At 57.9% G+C, this 18,827-nt stretch overlaps 1 protein-coding gene across 1 annotated transcript in view; it reads right to left on the bottom strand.

Moving 5' to 3' along the window:
- RTN4R (reticulon 4 receptor) overlaps positions 1–10,950 on the bottom strand; it is a 123,434-nt gene extending 112,484 nt beyond the window's left edge. The window contains exon 1 of the mRNA XM_044989514.1: positions 10,642–10,950. Coding sequence (XP_044845449.1) covers positions 10,642–10,663 — 22 coding nt within the window. The 5' untranslated portion in view covers positions 10,664–10,950. The remainder of the gene's footprint in view (positions 1–10,641) is intronic.
- Positions 10,951–18,827: the final 7,877 nt, after the last annotated feature.

The following is an 18,827-nucleotide window of genomic DNA, read 5'->3' as shown; positions in this document are numbered from 1 at the left end:
AACTCAGCGACACCCGGGCCCCTGCAGGTGGGTTGCTGAATGATCCAGGCAATGCCTGGGCAGAGCCCACGCTGGGACGGGAGAGGGCAGCGCCAGTCACTGCGGGGAGACAGCCAAGCCCCTGCAGAACACACGGCCTGGTAGTTCACAGCGTGGACGGGTCCCACTCTGCTCCCCTTCCTTGCCCCAGGCGCCCTTCTCCTGCCCTCTCCCCTGGCAGGCTACCGGGGACGCCCGCCGGCCAAAGGGGCTTTCCAAGGAGGAGGTGCCGTGTTCCCCGAAGCGCCCGCCCGCCGTGATGGATGGAGAGGGGCCGCTAATAGGCCATCTCCGCATCAACTTCCTCGTGCCGGAGCGGTTCCTGCGAGCGGTTTCCCACAATCCATCCTTGCTTGTGTGGTTAGCATCGCGAGGGGCTGCAATTACCGTTATTAATCCCCCTCTCCCATCGGGGGAGAGCGGGAGGGGGAGAAGTTATCGCTCGCGCTAAATCAGGCTCTGACAAGGAACTGACACGTGCCAGAAGCGGCCGGAGCCACGTGGTGCCAGGCTACACACCGGGGCAGGGGGAAGGGTGCGCCGTCCAAGGAGGGCCCACCAAGAATGCAGCCGCATTTCCTGGGTGTCTCAACGCCCCGGGCTGCAGGGAACCTGCCCTCTCCCAGACAGCGACGGTGAGAATCGGTGAACAGATTGCGGAAACGCCTCGGGGACTCCGCAAGGCCCTCTGCCTCGACCGTTACCCTCCTCCTTCGGGCGTGGGGCCCTCTGCAGCCTAGCGACTTTAAACCTGGTCTGGAGTCCAGGAGAAATCCTTTGGTTCCTTTATGGCAACACATACCCTGGAGGGCCTGGACGTGCCCAGGGATTTCAGATGCTAGTGCTCCAAGGTAGCTAAAGCCCCACACATCCCAGTCAGAGGCACCTTGGGCCAGCAGCACATTCGAAGCAACATGGTGCTGACTCCTAGCCACCGAGGCTCATTTTCCTGCCCGTCCCTCCCTGCAGAGCACAGTAGCCAGGAAAGCCGCTGTGCAGCTGCGTGGGATGTGGCCACATCTTTGTACCGGCAGTGCCGGTCAAAGCTGCTTTCTCATTTGTGTAGGTCCTACAAGTTCATTTCTTTCTCGCTGAGCATAGTGCCGCGCAATGCTCTGCGGAGGGTACCCCCCTGACTGGACTCAGAGAGCGATACCCAGCCAGGTTGGCTGCTGCTTCCCTCTGGTGACCTGGACGCAGACTTCACCCCTGCTGGCCCCCTCCCCCACAGCCACACGGCCGCACGGGCCGCGCTCTGGGTGGCGGGGGTTGCGCGCTCCTGCCGAGCAGAGCAGCAGCGTGTCTGGCTCCGGCCAGGTGCTGCAGCTGCCAGACATGCTGCTCTGACTGGCATGGTAAGAGGGCCAAGGGGTTGGATAAGGGGCAGGGGGTCCTGGGGGGCAGTCAGGGGACAGGGAGCGGTTGGACGGGGTGGAGGTTCTGGAGGCGGCCAGGGGATGGGGGACGGGGGCGAGGGGGGGTGTTGGATAAGTGTGGGAGTCCCGGGGGGCCTGTCAGGGGGCAGGGGTGTGGTTAGGGGGTCAGAGGACAGGAGGGGTTGGATGGGTCAGAGGTTCTGAGGGGGACAGTCAGGCGGCGGGAAGTGGGAAGGGCGGATGGGGGCAGGGGCCAGGCTGTTGGGGAGATGCAGCCTTCCCTACCCGGCCCTCCATACAGTTTTGCAACCCCAGTGTGGCCCTCGGGCCAAAAAGTTTGCCCACCCCTGCTCTAGCGTGTGTCCTTCTGCTCCAGAGCCACCCGCCTCTGCCACGCAAGCTAGCGGAGAACTCCCTTAGCGTGCAGCAAGAGCAGGTCTGTTATCTTCCCTGGGGCCCCATCCCTCTCTCATTCAAACAACGGCCCCCACCCCCAGCAAGGGCCATTCCTCCTGCACTGGTGCTCATGGTTCTAGGAGTAAGGCCCTGTGCTTGCTGAGGGCCCAAGCCTACACTAGCGCCCACCCTGAGTTTTGATAGGCCTGTTCTCTCTGCAGGGAGCATCTCCTCTCCGTTACCCGTGGCTTCCGTCTCACCCTGCTCTCAACGGCTCGGTGCCCCAGGGCTCTGGAAAGCTCTGCCCATTGGCAAAACACAGGCCCCACCACCTTCCGGGGCTCTGATCCCCGCTCCACAGCGGGGTAGGGGGCATGCAGCACAGCGACAGGCAAGCAGCAGCCCCGCTCAGGAGAGGGCCCTGCAGCTCCCCAGTTCCCAGGATTGGCACCAAGCTCCAGGGAACGTAGCCAAACCGACCCGGAGGACCCCTGGCTCCTCTGAATGGCGGCCGCCCCTTCTCAGTGGGTCAGGAGAGAATGGGATCCAGTGGACAGAAATGAAGGTCTCCCCGGGGTTCAATACAAACAGCTCCAATGCGAGGAGCGGCACCGCAGCGCAGCTGTTTGTGTGCTGCACAAATAGACTCCAGGAGTGGTAAATAAAAGCTTTCCAAGCATTTCCCACCTGACCCAACGGCTGCGATTGAATTGTTTGGCGACTGCAGACAGCCATGCGGAGCGCACAGACGAACGTGTTCCCTCCGAAGGGAAAGGGACAGACAGCCCCCTAGTGTAAAGGCAGAGCTAGCAGCATGCGTAGTGCCGTGGAAAACACTCGCCACCGAACGGCGCTTGAGGGGAGAAGGAGACGCTTCCCGAGAGACGCAGCTTGTGCTCCACAGCCAAACGACAACTTCCTAGACCCCTACGCAGCCTCTCAGCTGGGGGTGCCCAGGGAAACATCCCAGGCATAAAGTTCCCCACAGCTTTCCAATGACCACTTACATGTGCAGAGAGAGAGACTGTTAATCTCCATATTTCCTGTTACAGTCTCCAGTGCTGCCTTTTGTCTGCGGAGGCACATAAACCGGGCTGCTGAACTCACACCTTGCTCTGCAGCCCGGCCGTGGCCCCTAGATGCCCAGAAGGGTGAGGAGCTGAATTTAGGGTCTCCAGAGATTCCCCCTCCCCCATTGAAATCAGGCTGAGCTCCCATCTGATCCACACAAACATTGCTGAATTATGCACGGGGTGCGCTGTATGCAGGTCTCATCATCACTCCCAGCCCTGAGAAAGACACACAACTAAAATCAATATTTAAAATCATCAAATAAGCACACACCGCCGTGAACAGCCACACAATTCACTCCGACAATAACACGCGGGCTGCGGAGCCCAGGGCCGTGCGGCAGTGCCGAGAGCCCCAATCTGCCCACAGTCTTCAAAATTTAATGAAAACACACCAGTTTTAAACACTTTCCCAAACCCAGCTCACAAAATCTGTCACTTTGATGAGAACGCTCCCAGTCTCAGACTAATCAGTCACTTTTACTTTCTCTTTAGTACCTAAAGACGCAAATGAACTCCCAGCAAACTGCACAGCTTCAGGAGAAGAATTCAGCAGCCAGATGGTTCTCAAGAAAACCTTTGTTCTTACCAAAAAAGGAGTTAACCAATTTCCCCCACAGAGCAGAATACAGGAGACAATTCCATGAGCCCGGAAAGTGATTTTCAAGTGCAAATTTAAAGGGCTGATTTCTTCCTGTAAGAGCACTACACACACCTAGGGCACAATATAAGTAATAAATAGCAATAATAACTGATCAGTTACTACAAGGCCACATTCTTGCTGCGTTCTCAATCCAATTTCCCCACACACGCAGCGAAGCAAGGGAAACATGAAGTTTAAATATTAAGCGTAAACATTCATTTGCTTCCCATTCGAGGAGCAGCATGTGAGTAAAAGGGAAAGTGTGACTGCGGTTAAAACATCCATCCAGGCTAGTCCCAGGAAAGGTAAAACTACTGAGCTTTCATCTAGGTGGGGGGGGGGAGAAACAGATGGAGGAGCGGCAGGGGGGTGAAAATTCCAGGAACTGTTGTGAACTTGCACTTAAATACGCAAATTAAAGAAAACGGTGCAGAGTTTTGCGAGTGTATCCGATCAGCTGGAATGCTAGCAAAGTTTGTGGCATTTCTCAAGTTTTTCCACTCTGGGCTGTTTGCCAAGCAATTCTGCTTCAATTAACAGTGAAATGGAGGAACACGCTGGCTGGGGCAGTGACCTGCCTGGGAAAAAATGTGCCTCATGTGCGGCCGGACCACAAGAGATGCAGAGTCTCCGTGACCTCCCAAGCAAGTGGCAGCCTCCATCTCTGGCATGGCCCCGGATCCCGACCAAGCCTCGCTGGAGTGAACAGGGCCATAACTCCCAAGGACCAGTGGGGCCCATAGCAGGCCTCACCCAGGTACCTCCACTGTGACCCGCCAATCAGACACCCACCAGGTCCACCTTGGGGCCTGAGACAGCACTCGCTGAAGCCGATGGAAAGACCCCCTTTGGCTCCAGTGGGCTTTGGCTCAGGCACCTGCCCCACACAAATCCCATTTAACTTCCCTGCCACAAGACCAGCACTGGTTTCTGCTTCACCAACCCCACGCTGTCAAAACTCATGAGCCAGGCCCCCAAAACACCATAAAAGTTATAAATGTGGGGGCTATTTGTCTTCTGGTTCTTGAGCCTCTCACTCACCCGCGGGTCACATTCCCACTTTTCTCAGCAAACACAAGGGCTAGAAACTGATTTTTTTTTCCTAATGGAAGCTGAGATGCTCACCTAAATCCCCTGACTCTAGGAGCTCGGGCTTTAAGAAATCCATCCCCTATCACAAGAGCTGGTGACCCTTTTGCTTAGCCCAAGAGCTGAAATGTAAGGCCCTGGGACTCTGAGGAGGACAGACCGTAGGCAACAGAACACAGCTGATGCTGAAACAGCACCGACCCTGGGACTAGAATGTCACTGCCAAAGAAGGGACCCTCCCACATGCCCCGGCACAGCCACGCCCCCAGGCACAGCCACGCCTGCTTCTCCTTTGGAATAACCAATACCAAGGTATGAATAAGTAGTAGAGGCTACTTTGTCATTTAGGAGGAGGCAGGACAGCTCAGTGGTTTGAGCATTGACCTGCTAAACCCAGAGTTGTTAGTTCAATCCATTTAGGGAACTGGGGTAAAAATCTGTCTGGGGATTGGTCCTGCTTTGAGCAGGGGGTTGGACTAGATGACCTCTTGAGATCCCTTCCAACCCTATGATTCAGAATCTCCATCCCCTTTGCCCCATGACCTCCAAGTCCATCACAGAGCCTTTGGGGAGACAGGTCAGCACCATTATCCCCAATTTACAGACAGAGAAACTAAGGCACAGGCGGGTGAAAGACCGAGTCAATGGCACAGCTAGGAATAGGATGTTGGAGGCCCAGCTCCCGGTGCCCTCCTAACAATGGAGCAGATATGAACAGTCTGAGCATGTGCAGAATGCCCGGGCATGCTGTGTCTGGCCAAGGTAGACGTGGAGTGCCCATCATCACAGTAGATTGCACACACAACGTGGCCATTGTACACACTGGATTCCATTCACCCAGCGCTACTCCAGCTTCAGGCCAGGGTCAATGCACCGAAATCTATGGCGTCCCACTGGCCAGCACAGAACTGGAGTTGAGCAGCAGTCAGCCAGGGGTTCGGGGTATAGAATTTGTGCAGGGGACACAGGCAAACATAACAAGACCCAACTGCAGACATAGTTGGGGGGCGAGGGAGCCTGTATTAAGTCTCGACTTCTTTACACACATGTTCGGAGACTCGCCATTTCCTGCTTTACGCAGTTTATTTTTTCACAGCTCTCCTTGGCCGCTGGCCCCTCCCAAAGCTGAAACAGTGAATATTGGAGGCGGGAGGCTGGGATTTGCAGAGTGCAGAATGCAGGCCTCTTTGCCCCACACTCACTGGTAGCTGTTCTGGAGAAGCCCCAGAATCCCATACACTCAAACCCCACCAGCCAGCGGCGGCCCCAGAATGCAGCTCCAAACACCCACACTCAAAGCCTTCCATGCAGACATGCAGGCTCTCAGGCCTGGTCTACACTAAGTTACACCGCTCAGGGCTGTGAAAAATCCACCCCCAAGCGAACCCGTGGTGCAGGCAGCGTTAGGTGAATGGAACGAGAATTCTTCTGTCCACATAGCTACTGCCTCTCAGGGAGGTGGAGACCAGAGAATCCCTCCCGTCGGTGCAGATTGTGTCTACACTAAATGCTCCAACACCGCTGCAGCGTCTCAAGTGCATTCAAGCCCTTCGTGCAATTCCCAGCGTTCACAGGCCCCTGTATGGTCGTGCGGCTTCGCTTCGTACAGCGCCGCCTCTGAGAGGCACAGGATAGTCCCGCTGCGGGGTGTGCCTCCCGGATAAATCAACTCCTTTAGAAACATCAAAGGAGGAGTTTGGCTCCTGGCTCTCAGAGATATGTCTTAATGAAGGCGACAGCAGCAGAAAGCATTTCAAATCCAGGGGGAAGCGAGTACACACCTAATTAAACCGACTCCTTCCCCCCCTCCCCTTTTCTCTGCTGTGCAGCGTGGATAGTGCTCTTGTGCTGTACTCACAGCCTCTTGAAAAGGAGCCGCTGCACAGCACAATGAGGAGCTGGCACAGGAGCCAGGCACATTGTGTTCACGCTGGCTCAGAGTGGAGCTTGTAGCACAAGCTCTAGTCTCTTCATTAGGGATGCTGGCTCCATCCACCCTCCCAAGCCTCCTCCAGTCCAGCAGGCAGGAGCCCACACCTTCACCTAGGCTCCAAGCACCGGGCTTCCGCCTCAGCACGTTCTGCAAGCGAAAAGCAGCTCTCCGGGAAGGAGCGCAGCACAGAACACCCAGCACCGAGGCAGACGGCAGGAGTGTGCCCGGGCTCCCTCGGGAGCACAGGTACCTGCGGCAAGGGGCGGCTCACAGAGGGGACTGCCTGGGCTTTGCCGCTCACAGCTGGCACTGCCACCACATACACAAGCACAGCAAATAGCAGCAGCAACATGGCATGGGAATGCACACCCGGCCAGAGCGATCCTTCCCAGAGCCCCAGCTTTACACTCGGTAGCTCCGGCCTAAGGCTTTTGGAGGCGTCAGAGTAACTAGATGCTGCTGGAGGGGCAGTTTTTGCCTAGAAGCCAAAGTCATCCCTGAAGGCGGTGCAGTTACAGCAGGAACCTGGCCCTTATTTCAGCTGGAGGAACACACGCAGAGGATGAATGCCAAACAGCCGTTTCCACTCTAACTGTCGTCCTGCAGATCCTGCCTGGTCCCGCCAAGCAGGGCGGGGGTCACGTTCTAAAAGGGAACAAGATCTCGGTTCCATTGCCCTGTCCCTCCGCCCCAGCCTCCCGCCCGCTTGGGCCTACAAGCTTCTCCTGCGTAGGCTGCCGCAAGGCTCCGAGTCCAGGCCAGCTCAGAGCAGCAGGGAGGGAATTAACGCAGGACGTGGCAGAGTCTGAAGACGGGGCTGGCGTGTCGCAGCTTATTGGTAAGCAGCCCTGGAACACGCTGCTCACGAGCCAGAGAGCTCGCGAGGGTCACAGCGGCTCTTTGTCTCACCAGATCTAATTAAATCGTTTTCTAGCACAGCCTTTTCCAGCGCGCCTAGTGAGGAAAACATCACCGAACCAAGCCGGGGCCCAGCACCGTCTGTGCTGATACAGCCCAGCATGGCAGAGAGCAGCACCAATGCACTGGGGCTCGCACAACCCTCGGATCACAACGTCTGTACATCCAGGTATCCCGTCCCGGTATGGGCCAAAGAACACAGGCTCCAGGAGGAAGCGGGGCTTGTGAAATGCCATCCCTGCCCCCATCCCCCAATAAATTATGTAACAAAAATTGTCCTGAAAGCAATAAAGAGTCCAAAAAAAGTGCTGATGAATGTTACCTCCTGGTCAGAGCAATAAAACGCTGCTCATCTCCTCCTCCAATCAATACTTATTCACCAGGCTTAGTTTCTTGGGGGAATCAAGGTTTTAAAACAGCTGTTTTCCCATTGAGGAACCCTGGAGAAGAATGGGGATTTCATAAGCTGGAAATGGAAGGGGTGCTAATAAAGGCTTGATGTGAGCTAAGGCGGCTGAGGAAAGGCTTTGCTGCCCCAGCTGTGTATTTCCAGCTTAGAAGGCCCCTGGGATCCCTGGCAGCGAACTCCAGGGAAGTGGGGGCAGGTAGGAAGGGAGAGGCAGCCAGAGCCCCACAGTTCACTTGTTCAGGGCCCGATCCTGGGGAGCATGTCCTCCAAGGTACACCTGGCATTTCACAGTCATCTTCCCCACTCACGTTTAGGACCAGCAGTGGAGGGCATTCAGCACCCCACGGGAGCAGGCCAGGGCCCCCGTGCACCTGCCCTGCTCTATGAACAGAGGTCCTGTAGCAGCTTTCCTGTATTTAGTGTCCTGGCTTTTCACGTGATGCCGATGACTGTCAGGCACTCGTGGGGGGCCACTGTGCAGAGAACATGCCCTACGCAGCCCTGCGCGCCGCCAGCAGAGAGAAAACGTTCCGCTGCTGCCCCCACCTCTGTGTAGCGCTCTCTGTATCTGGGGCACAGCGCACCCAGTGCACTCACAGCTCCCTGCAATCGAGTGGCAGGCAGAAAACCCACAGTTACCACCAGCTCGGTGCCAGGAGTCTGCACACAGCCAAATCAGCGGGGTGCTCAGGATACAGGCACCCATTCAGACCTAAGAACATTTGTGCACTAGGCCGTAACACATCAAGGAACAGGTGACTTCTGAAACATCAATGCCCCCGAAGGGTCCTCAGCAACCCGCTCCCAAGCATGAACACAGTGGCTGGTTCAAAACTAGACGCAGTTCCAACGCTCCGAAGACGCTGATTGCCGTTTGGATTGGAGCTGGGATCTCTCACTAGAGCATGGCAAATAAGCCAGCCACCGTGTGCCCTCCAAGAAACAACGCTAGGTGATGCTGGGGTCACCCCCCAGAAAGGAGGAAGCAACACAGGACGGTGGAGACTGCACACACAGACGGGTTATTAGAGAGAGCTGTGTCACACAGATCCCTTTGACTGGCAGCCTGGACAATACTCGCTTTCTAACACACGTCCATGTCTTTTGATTTAAAAATGGCAACCTGTGGGTTGGTTTTCAGCCATGCCCCGGAGCCGGTGGGCGTCTCTGCACCCTGCAGGACAGGAGCATGTAGGTCCTTCAAGTTTTACCCCAAGGCGAACAGGCCGGCTACCCCTAAGGGCAGGAGCCACTGCCCAAGCACTGCCCGTTCCCGGCAGCCATCTCCCTGTTCAGCCACGCAAGGTGTCAGGTAGCCCACGATATCGCGGGGACTGTCTGAGTAAACCAAACAGAGCTATTCTCTGTGGAAGGAGAAGCTTTTATTCCTTTGGATTTTCAACAGCCCACAGGGTTTTTCTGAAAGGCCAGCAGCACTGAATGCTTCTTACACACACAGATCTTCCCCCCAGTGGGACCAATTCAATTCCTAGCCTACACACAAGGGTTTGTTCTCAGACATTTTCCCCTTCATCTAGTTTACTGCCCTTGACGGATGGACATTGACATGAGACAAAGTAGGCCAGAGGAACAATTAGTTAACGATGTATTTGTCCCACACTCCCTAACCGTCCATCATCTCCGGCTTTCTCCCAGCCCCGCACATTCACTGCAGGCTCCCTGCAGCTCTAGCACTGCCAGGGAACCGCTTCCTTTCCTTCTGACCCCCTGCCCCAGCCCTGATCCGGCTTCCAGAGGCCTGTCACTCTCCCTAGCCCCTTAGGGGGGAATTCGCAAACTTTGCCAAGTCAGGAGAACTTGCCTGTAGATTTCCCTTCCCCCCCCCCCGCCTCCCATTCGCAGCCCTCCCCGGGAGGCAGAGCCGGGGATGCTGGTGACTGACCCTTCCCTGCCCTCCCTCTGCTGCACACCTGCGGCACCCGCTGCCCTTCCTCCCCCCGCGGTGTTTCAATGCCACCCTCCTTTCTGGGGCACTCGCTCCTAGCCCAAAGCGTCGGAGAACCTGCTGCCTCTCTCCCAGCCCCGGCGCTCCGGAGAGGGCAGTGCTGCCCCCGGCTGAACACGGAGCGCTCCGCCGGCACTGGCAGGTCTCGGGGGCTCGCCCCCCCGGTTCTCCTACCAGCCAGGGCTCGGCTTCTCGTCCCACCTGCCAACCGCCTCGGTGCGGTCCCGGCTCCCCAGGCTGGGAGGCAAAGGAGGCGCCTTCCCACTCCCGCTGCCCCGGCTCGTCGGAGGCAGCTCGGGGGGGTGCGGGGTGCAGCCTCCAGACGGAGAGCCCGGATGGTGCTGGGCACAACGGCCGGGCCGATGCCCTTCTGGTCCCTGACCTAGCGGGGGGGAGGGGAGCGGTGGATTCCGGATCCCGGCTGTTCACACCGGCGCTCGGACTCCGCAATGGCACAGACGCGCTGAGCCAGGTGCCGGGGGAGAGGGGAGCCTCCCCATCCCCCAGTTCTCCCTCCTTGGGGAACAGAGTGTCCCCCTCTTAGCTCCAGCCTGCCCCCGACACCTCCGCGCACCGGCCCCTGCTCCCCCCGGAACTTGGGCCGCGCGCCCGGCTCCGGAGCCCCGATCGCCTCCCAGCGCGTCCCGCGGATCCCGGCTCGGTCCCATGTCCCGGCAGCGGAGGCAGGTGGGTCCTGGCCGCTCCGCGCTCTCACCCACCGGACTCAAGTTGCCGGCTGGGAAGTTGCTGGAGCCCTGCATGGCGCTGCGGCCGGGGGTCCCCGCGGTGGGGACGCACCTACCTTCAGCGATCGCCCTCTTCATCTTAGGGGTCGGGGCAGGCTCGGCTCGGCAGGCAAACGGGCGCCGGGGTACAGTCCTCGCCAGCCGGCGCGGGCAGGTCGGCGTGCGAACTTCAGCCCGAGCGCAGGGCGGGGGCTCTCCCGCTGCCGGAGCCGGCGCGCAGCGGGGGAACGAGCCGCCCCGGGGCCGGAGTCCGCATCCAGGCGCCGGCTCCCCGCCCCAAGGCGCACGGCTGGCGCGCACGGGTCCTGGCGGGGAGAGGCGGCTGCGGCTGCGGCGCGGGGTCCCTGGGAGCCGAGCGGGGCGCGGGAGGGGAACGCGGGCTGCCGGGCGGGCTGCGGCGCGCTGAATGTTTTATGGGATCATGTGGTTTGACGTGGAGGAATCAGCCGAGCTCGGATTTCCTGGCTGGAGAGGGGGCTGGGGGACAGGGCGGGGCGGCTCCGGGAGCGGGGCGCAGCGCAGGGGGCGCACGGGGCTGGCGGGGGGCGCCGCCCGCCGGTGGGGACCGGGATCCCGGGGCTGCTGCCTGCCCGCGGGACGGGGAGGGGGCAGAGGGGAGGGGACCCCGGGCCGCGCACGTGGGGAGGGGGGATCACGGGGCACAGCGGGCAGCCCGGCCCGCCTGGACGGCTGGTTCGCTGGGCAGGTCTCCGATCAGGGCTCCGGTCGCTCCCGGACTCCATGGGACGGGGGTCTGGGGAGAGCGGCACGGGGGGGCAGGCGGCATCTCGCCGGCGGTGGGGCGGTGCCTCTGAAGACGCGGCGAGGAAGCCCGCTCCCTGCCCCGCCGGCAGGGGGCTCCGCCCCCCAGGCCCTGCGCTGCCCCCCGGAGGGCGATCGCCAGCGTCCCCACGAGGGGCGGCTTGAGAGGAACCGGGGCCTGGCAGTGCGAAGGCAGGTGCGTCCATTCATTGGTCCCGGAGCCCCCTGCAGCCCTTGCGGCGCAGACCGGGGCCCTCCAGCCCAGTCTCTGGGCTCTGCCAGAGGCCAGCCCCGCAGGAAGCGGCAGGGGGCCCTGCAGTGGCAGTCATGAGACACCTGGATCCCAGCGCAAGCTCCTGCCTAGCCCCCTACGTTAGCGGGCCTGCCGGGTGTATATCCTACCCCAGGCCCTCTGCGGGGTCCCCCTTCTGCCAACCGCAGCGTTTCTGGAGGGCCTGTCCTACAACAACAGAATTGCTGGCTCCAGGCCCCACGCTGCCTGGCTCTGGGACGTTACAAGGTAACCGCCTTGGTGACTCTAGCGGGTGGTCCCCGCCCCTCCAGCACCCAGAGCCCTTTGGGAACATGGAACCGCAATGCTCTTTGAGCTGGGGTGCGGAGGGGGGAGAGGAACACAGGCAAAAGAAACAAGGGACCCCCCGTTGTATATTTCCTATAAGAAATGGAGCAATGCCAACCAATACGCCAGGGGTCGGGTCAATGCCCTGCTTCCAGGTAACAAATGGCCAGCAGATGGAGTTCCAGGCTCCCCCCAAACCCCTCCAGCGAGTCTGGCCTGCTCTACCCTTGAAAGGGAAGTCAACATAGCCACAGCAGCCAGGGGTGTGAAGAAACCACGGCCCTGCCCAGCGTAGCTCTGCTGACCAGCCCTCCAGTGGAGACACAGCTCTGTCACCAGAAGAGTGCTTCCATCCACACAGTGACCCTCGTTTGGGGAGGAGGGGTTCCCACATGGATGGAAAACCCCCTTCGGTTACATGGTTATTCCGGCATAGCTACGGCGATGTAGCTACACTGGTGTCGTCTCGGTCATTTCACTTTCTGGCTGGGTCTACACTTAAACCGCTCATTGGTGCCACTGCAGCCAGTAAAGGACTTCAGTGTAACCCTTGTGTGAGAGGCTCCATGGGACGGGAGAGGTTTCCTGTTGCTGTAGCTAGGCCAACGGAAGAATTCTTCTGCCAACCTCGTGGGTTAGTCGGTGCTGTCAGATGCTGGTTGCGTGTGTGTGTTCTCTCCATGAGCTGTCCCAGCTCTGCGCAGCTAGCCGGCAGCTGACCTCGAGCGAACCACCCAATAAGACCACAAATCTGTTTCAGTAGTGAAGGCACCCGGCTAGGTTTATAGTCGACGAAGGGTGGTATTAGCACCTGATACGTGCTACAAATACTGCCCATGACAATAGACTCAGCTCGGTGAATGGAGGGACTTTCCATTGCTCCCTTGGCTGGCCAATGACGCTTTCTCTGAGACCCTTCTTTAAACACCCATAGTCAGGTACCACCCTTTACCTTGTGCCTGTTGGTGTGATTAAAACATCTCTATTCATCACACTGTCCTTCTGACCTTATCTTTAAGAGTGGTCCTGTTATCTTTGGGGAGTGTGTTTGTACCATACATGGTATCGGGGTCTTAAGGAATGTGCTGCCATGAGTGTCCTGTGCCGAGCGCTTCTCAGGAATGTGTGGCTTTTTGCAATACCAGCCCTTTTCTTGCCGGGTTCTGCGATCAGGAATTCTGCTCACAGCCTGACTTTTGCTAACTTTGCTTCATATTAGCAGGGCTTGGCCGCTACTTTAGTTCAGGCCTCATACCGGGCCTCTTGTCCCAAGCCTCTTGTCCCAGGCTCTCTCTTTCTACTCTATTTAGCTTAACTCCTTCGCTTGGGAGTGGATTTCTCACACCCCTGAGTGAGGTAGTTGGGTGGACCTAGCTTTTTAGTGTCAACCTGGCCTTAGTGGTAGCCCGGGGGGCAGCTCTCCTTCAGTCCAGAGTCAGGTCAATGAGCTCAGCCCTGCTTCCCCGGCCTGGCCCTCCCAGGGAGCTTTGGAGTCAGCTCTGCCCTGCTGCGGTGGCTGGGCCAGTGGGACCTCACTGTGGATTCAGTTCTGCTTCTGCTGGCCCAGGCCCACAGTGTTTCCAGGTGGGGAAGCCAGAGCAGAGCAGAGTGTGAGTCTCTTTTGGAGCCTGACCCCCCGCCCCCCGTCACCCTCCTGTGCTGGGCACACGTAGCTCCTTCTAGGTAGCCATGAGCTGGGCTGGGCATCATGACCTCAGTTATTCCTCTCCTTACCTCACCCTAAATCTGCCATGCGCTCTGTGCTGACAGGCAGAAATGGAAACCCGCCCAAAGGAATGGCAGGAACAGGGGCTTCTGGGCTACCCCCTCCCCCCAGCCTGCAGAGCACAGGTGGGGCAGTGCTTGTGCCATCCAGCCCATGACTTCTAGAGAGTTTTGCTGATATCTGGCTTGAGTAAGGAGGGACATGAATTTGCCCTTCTCCTAATACCACTAGCCACATTTATCATCTGCTACCCACCACATGGCTCAATGGAGAACCCCACATTGGAGATAGTAAAAACCTACAGCCTGCAGCTGTTCCCCCCCTGTCCCTGGCAAAGGCAGGACTATTCCCACACTCCGCTCTCCAGCGCTTCGTCCAATCTACTCCAGTCTGTGTCCCCTGTGCTGGCTCTCCTAGACTATTCGACAGGCGACTACGTCTCACTGCTAGGAGCTGACAGTCGCCCCCGAGGGAGGCTACTGGTGCTTGACTGAAGGGTGTTGTTACGGCCAGGATTGAGGAGCATGAGCAGAGTGGGGTGAGGGGCAGAGCTGCCACCCACTGATGAAGAGGACGGCTGGAGTAGGAGGGGATGAGGTGGCAGGGGGACTGCAGGCCAAGATTGAGGGGCATTGGCAGAGGCACTGCGGAGAGCCCAAGGCTGGAGGAGCGGAGAGGCTGTCTTGCCGCATGTTGGCAGAGGGAAGCTTGTTCAGCCCACACTGCCTAGTTTTAGCCCCTGCGCTCTCTCCTTCGTTGTCGTCAGCGTTAACATTTACCAAGCCTCTAACTATGGGAGTGTTGAGTGCGGTGAAACTCCGATTGTCTTACTTCCCAGAACTGGGTTGAAGAATTCAAAACAGGGCCTGTCCCGGCCGCTGCGGTAGCTGCAAAGGCAGGGATCCGTGACTTCGCAGTAGGCTGGCTGGGTTACGCTCAGCAGCAGAGGTTTGAAAAAGACACCCGGGGTTCAACCCTCGGCAGTGCCTGAGCTGAGCATGGTGTATTGCAATCCTGAGCCTGGCTGGGTCCGCTTGGGCTAGCAGGAACCGGTCCCTGCTAGCCATACCATTGGCCCAGGCTCCTGAGGAGCACTGTGTGCTCCAGCCACACCCCGTCCCACCCTGATGTGCCCCCTTACGACCCAGTAGGCCAGCTACCGTGGCTTTCTGCTAGCCAAGGATTCCCTCACACTGGCCATCTCTCAGTAGCCAGCCGGGCCACTGGAGCAGTGCGCTGGAGGATAAGCTCGCTGCCCTGCCCAGCAATTAATTCTGCCCCCGTCCCCTATCAGTCCAGCCCCCAGCCTCCCCTCTGCTCCTCCCGAGCTTCGTCACGCACACCCCATGCAGGTGAGCAGCTACAGCGGGGGCAGATGCTGCATGGGAGAGGGGGAAAGGAACCATCCTGTCCCTATTGCTCATGGTGTCAAGTTGCTGCAGAGAGGGGCAGGGGGGAGAGCTCTGCCTGCAGCAGCTCTGAGTGGCTATTCTGCCCCAAGAGGCAGGCAAATGGGTCAGCAGCCAATCCGAGGGCTCAGATTTACTAGTCGTAAGCAGCGCTGCCACCATATTTACATGGAGCCACGGTCCCACATGTGGCCGCTGGCTTTGGTGCTGCACTGGGGGTGCCCACGCCAGAGCTTTGGAGCACGCCCTGCCCACACCCCTGCGTCAGGGGCTGGCACCCAGGCTGGCTGGGGGAGGACTCGGCTCTGTGCTCTGCGGGGAGACGTGCTGTGCCGTCAACCGCGGGCCGTGGCAGAGCGGGATGCAGCAGCCCCAGCACCCCGGGGCAGATCTCTTCAGCACACAGGAGGCTGCACTGGGCACTGCCCTCCCACACCAGCTAGGGCTGTGGGTGCTGGGAGTTAAGCAATGAACCCAATGAATATGCATGACCTCATTTGCATAGCCCCACTTCCAAGCCCTTGCAACTCCTCCCAGGCAAATCTATTTCCCCTCTTAAACCCATCTCCCCCCCAACTAAGCTCCCCTAGCCCCCTTCCCTCGCTCTGGTTCCCTCACCCAACCTTCCCCCAGCTCCCCGGTCTGGCCTTGTCCCGACAGCCCCTGACTCTGGCTCCCCACATCCCCCCTCCCTTTTGAGCTCCTCCTGTACCCGCCCCCACACCTACATAGACTTTGCCTCCCGCCCACCCCTTCCAAGTCATTTGTGCAAGGGAGGATGCAGGGCTAGCTTCTTAGCCCCTCCTCCTGCCTTGCACACCTGTGCACACTCCAGCCTTAGTGAATATGCCACCCCCATTCCTTCCAATCTTTGTCCAGCCTTGCACACCTGGATGCAGCTTGTCTGAGAGACAAGCTTTCCAGCCACACAGAGCTCTTCTACCAGTCTGGGAAAGATACTCCCAGTGTCACAGGTGGAGCAGATTGTTTAGCATAAGTAGTTAGCACATTTTGTAAGGGATGGTTCAAGGTGGAGTGACCTGTTAACACCTCTGCAGTCATAGGGCAAAAGGGGAGGGGGGTTAGCGAGTTACACATTGCTGTGATAAATCAATGTCGAGAATGGTTATCGATCCACAAGGGTAGATCTTGGGAGGGAGCCCGGTGGCCAGGTCTGCTGCTCCTGTGAACGGGCTACTGAAATCTGGGTCACATCCCTTGCTGGCCTTGTGGAGTGTTCAGAACGTTCTCTAAAACAGCTCGGAGACAGACAGCTGGGTCTCTAATTCAAACGTGTTGGGAAATGAAAGCCAGCAGCTCAGGGGCATGATGAAAATATATTCAAACGATGGGAAATGTTGGGTATACAACTCCAGAAAATCAAAGGAAGAGCTAGGTTTGAAAAGGGGACCAGGTGAGAAGCATGGAAGGGCTGCTTGTTCCTTTCAGTTCATCTAATTGGTTCAATAACCCTTTCCCCTCATGCCATGGGGGCCAGATATAACTGAGCTATTGGAGTCTCTGCACATAGAGCTCAGCTGGAGAACGGGCAACTGCCCACCTGTGCCCCGGGTCCACCCCGCAGGACAGAGCACAAAGCTGGCCCCTCGCCTTGCATTTCTCTTGCACCTTGGTGTAGGTGCTGTGGCAATGCTGGTATTGGGGCCCTGGTAATGATGGAGGGGGTTGGTGGTGAATATTACTGGTGGAGAAAGGTGCTGGATTGGGCTTTGACTGCTCCACAGCACAAGGCCAGCATGGGCAGAGACAAGGAGTGTTTGCCCACCCTCAGCGGGCAGCTTGCCTCACCTCGGACTTGGGAGATCTCCTCTAGGGATGGAAGGAAAGATCAGCCCATTGATGCTCATTCAGCCCTTGTTCTCTTTGCAAGAACAGACCACGTAGTGTCAACTGGGCGGTGGGTGGTTGGGGTTGTGCCATTTTTTAAGAAACCCTCATGCAGTAGCAGTAGCTATGTTGGTGGGAGGCTCAGGCGGGTGTAACTTACAATCACTCAGGGGGTGGCTTGTTCACTCCCCTGAGCGACACAAGCTTGCATGTCACTCCTGGAGACCTTACCTTCAGGAAAACGGCAGCAAAGCAAGTATGGCCTGGTGGTAGGGTGGGTTGAGGTGATCAGCAAAGGAATTAACACCAGGAGTGACAGTCGCAACACCTGACAAATGCAGGGTCTCTCCCTCAGCTGTGGGTGTGTTTGACTGTTAATTCGGAAAGGTAGATCTGGAAATGGGGAGAGTGTGTCAGTATTTGCAGGGGCAGAATCTCCAAGTTGATGCCTGCACCAGTAGGGATGGGCTGAGACCCAACAGCTCGCAGCACATAAGTCACCAAGTGGCCATCGGATGGTAACCGCTTTTGGTGGCTGACGACCGGGCTGAATTTGAACTGGCAAGCTAGAAAGGCCCTCACGCCTGTTCCCAAGCCCCCTGAGCTCACTAGTGCTCTAGACCGGCTCGTTGCTAATTGCAGAGCTTCTCTTCTATCTGTGCTGCGGGCAGCTGGGAAAAGAGCCGAATATGGCAGCGGGTGGGTGAATGGGAAGGAGTCTGCTGAGTGGCTGACTCCTGGGAAATCCAGGGTGGCCGCCAGTTACCGTGTGACTAATCCCATGCAGTCATCTGCCATTGGGAACGAAGCCAACACTTTTGATCTCCAGGAGACACCTTGCTTTGACTGGATAATTATATGGTCATCTCTTCCGAATTCTCCATCACCCTAGAGCCATTCTTTTCCTTTGGAACTTGGGTTTTATCTGCAAGGTTTCCACTGTTTACTTCCTCTTTTTAACCCTTTGTAGAAGAGGAGGGGCTCTGATGCACATCAGGTAACAGTGGAGCTGGCAGCATTTCAGACCCAGGCTTTCTGTCCTTAGCAGCATTCTGCCCCCCCATGCTGCCTGGGGAACTGCGCCAGGAGAGGTGTCCTGGTGCGAACCATGGTTGCAACGCTGGGGATGAGTGGGGGCTAGTGCAGAGGGAGGGACACAGAGCTGGCCTCCCTCAGTCATGATAACAGTGGACTGTGTCTCTACTAGCTGGGTGGGGCCACTCTTGTCAGTGTCACACGTTTGCTGCTGTGGCCTGGAGCCACACCACATGCAAGAGACCAAATTCTTCCTCCAGGCTCCACCATCAATGTGATAGGAAGGATGCCTGCCCTACCTCCCATGGGTTATATCCTCTATCTGCACCTACTAACGCTCTGTGCCGGGGCCGGCTTGCGACCCTGGGACTCAGAAATACTCTGACAAAGGTGATCATTTTGGCCTCTGCACCCCATGGCATCCCACTGCGCATCCCCCAGCTCCCCTCCTTCAGTGCGTTGTCCGGGAGCACAGCGAACCACGCCAGACACTTCTGCAAACACTCGGCCCCAAGCCTGTTTGCCAAGTGCTGCTGCCTCCTTTTTTGGTTAGGTGGAGAATCTCTCCCTCTTATCGTTATTTATTATCGTATGGCTGGAGCCCCAGGAGCCCCAGTCACGGACCAGGACTGCACTGTGCTAGGGGCTGCACAAACACAGAACAAAGAGATAATCCCTGGTCCCACAGCGCTGCCTGCGGATAGGACTAGAGCACAAGAGGTGGCAAGGGAACCCAGACGGAGAGCCAGGGAGGAGTGATTGTTTAAATGGGAAAATAAATGACTATGATGATTATTAATCATGTGCATTACACGAGCCCCAATCGTGAATCAGGACCCTATTATGGGAGGTGCTGCACAAACACAGAGCAAAAAGACAGTC

This window comes from Mauremys mutica, chromosome 16, assembly GCF_020497125.1.
Source record: "Mauremys mutica isolate MM-2020 ecotype Southern chromosome 16, ASM2049712v1, whole genome shotgun sequence".
NCBI classification, from domain to species: domain Eukaryota; kingdom Metazoa; phylum Chordata; order Testudines; family Geoemydidae; genus Mauremys; species Mauremys mutica.
The sequence above is the reverse complement of the archived record's forward strand: the minus strand, read 5'-3'. Positions and strand labels throughout refer to the sequence as shown.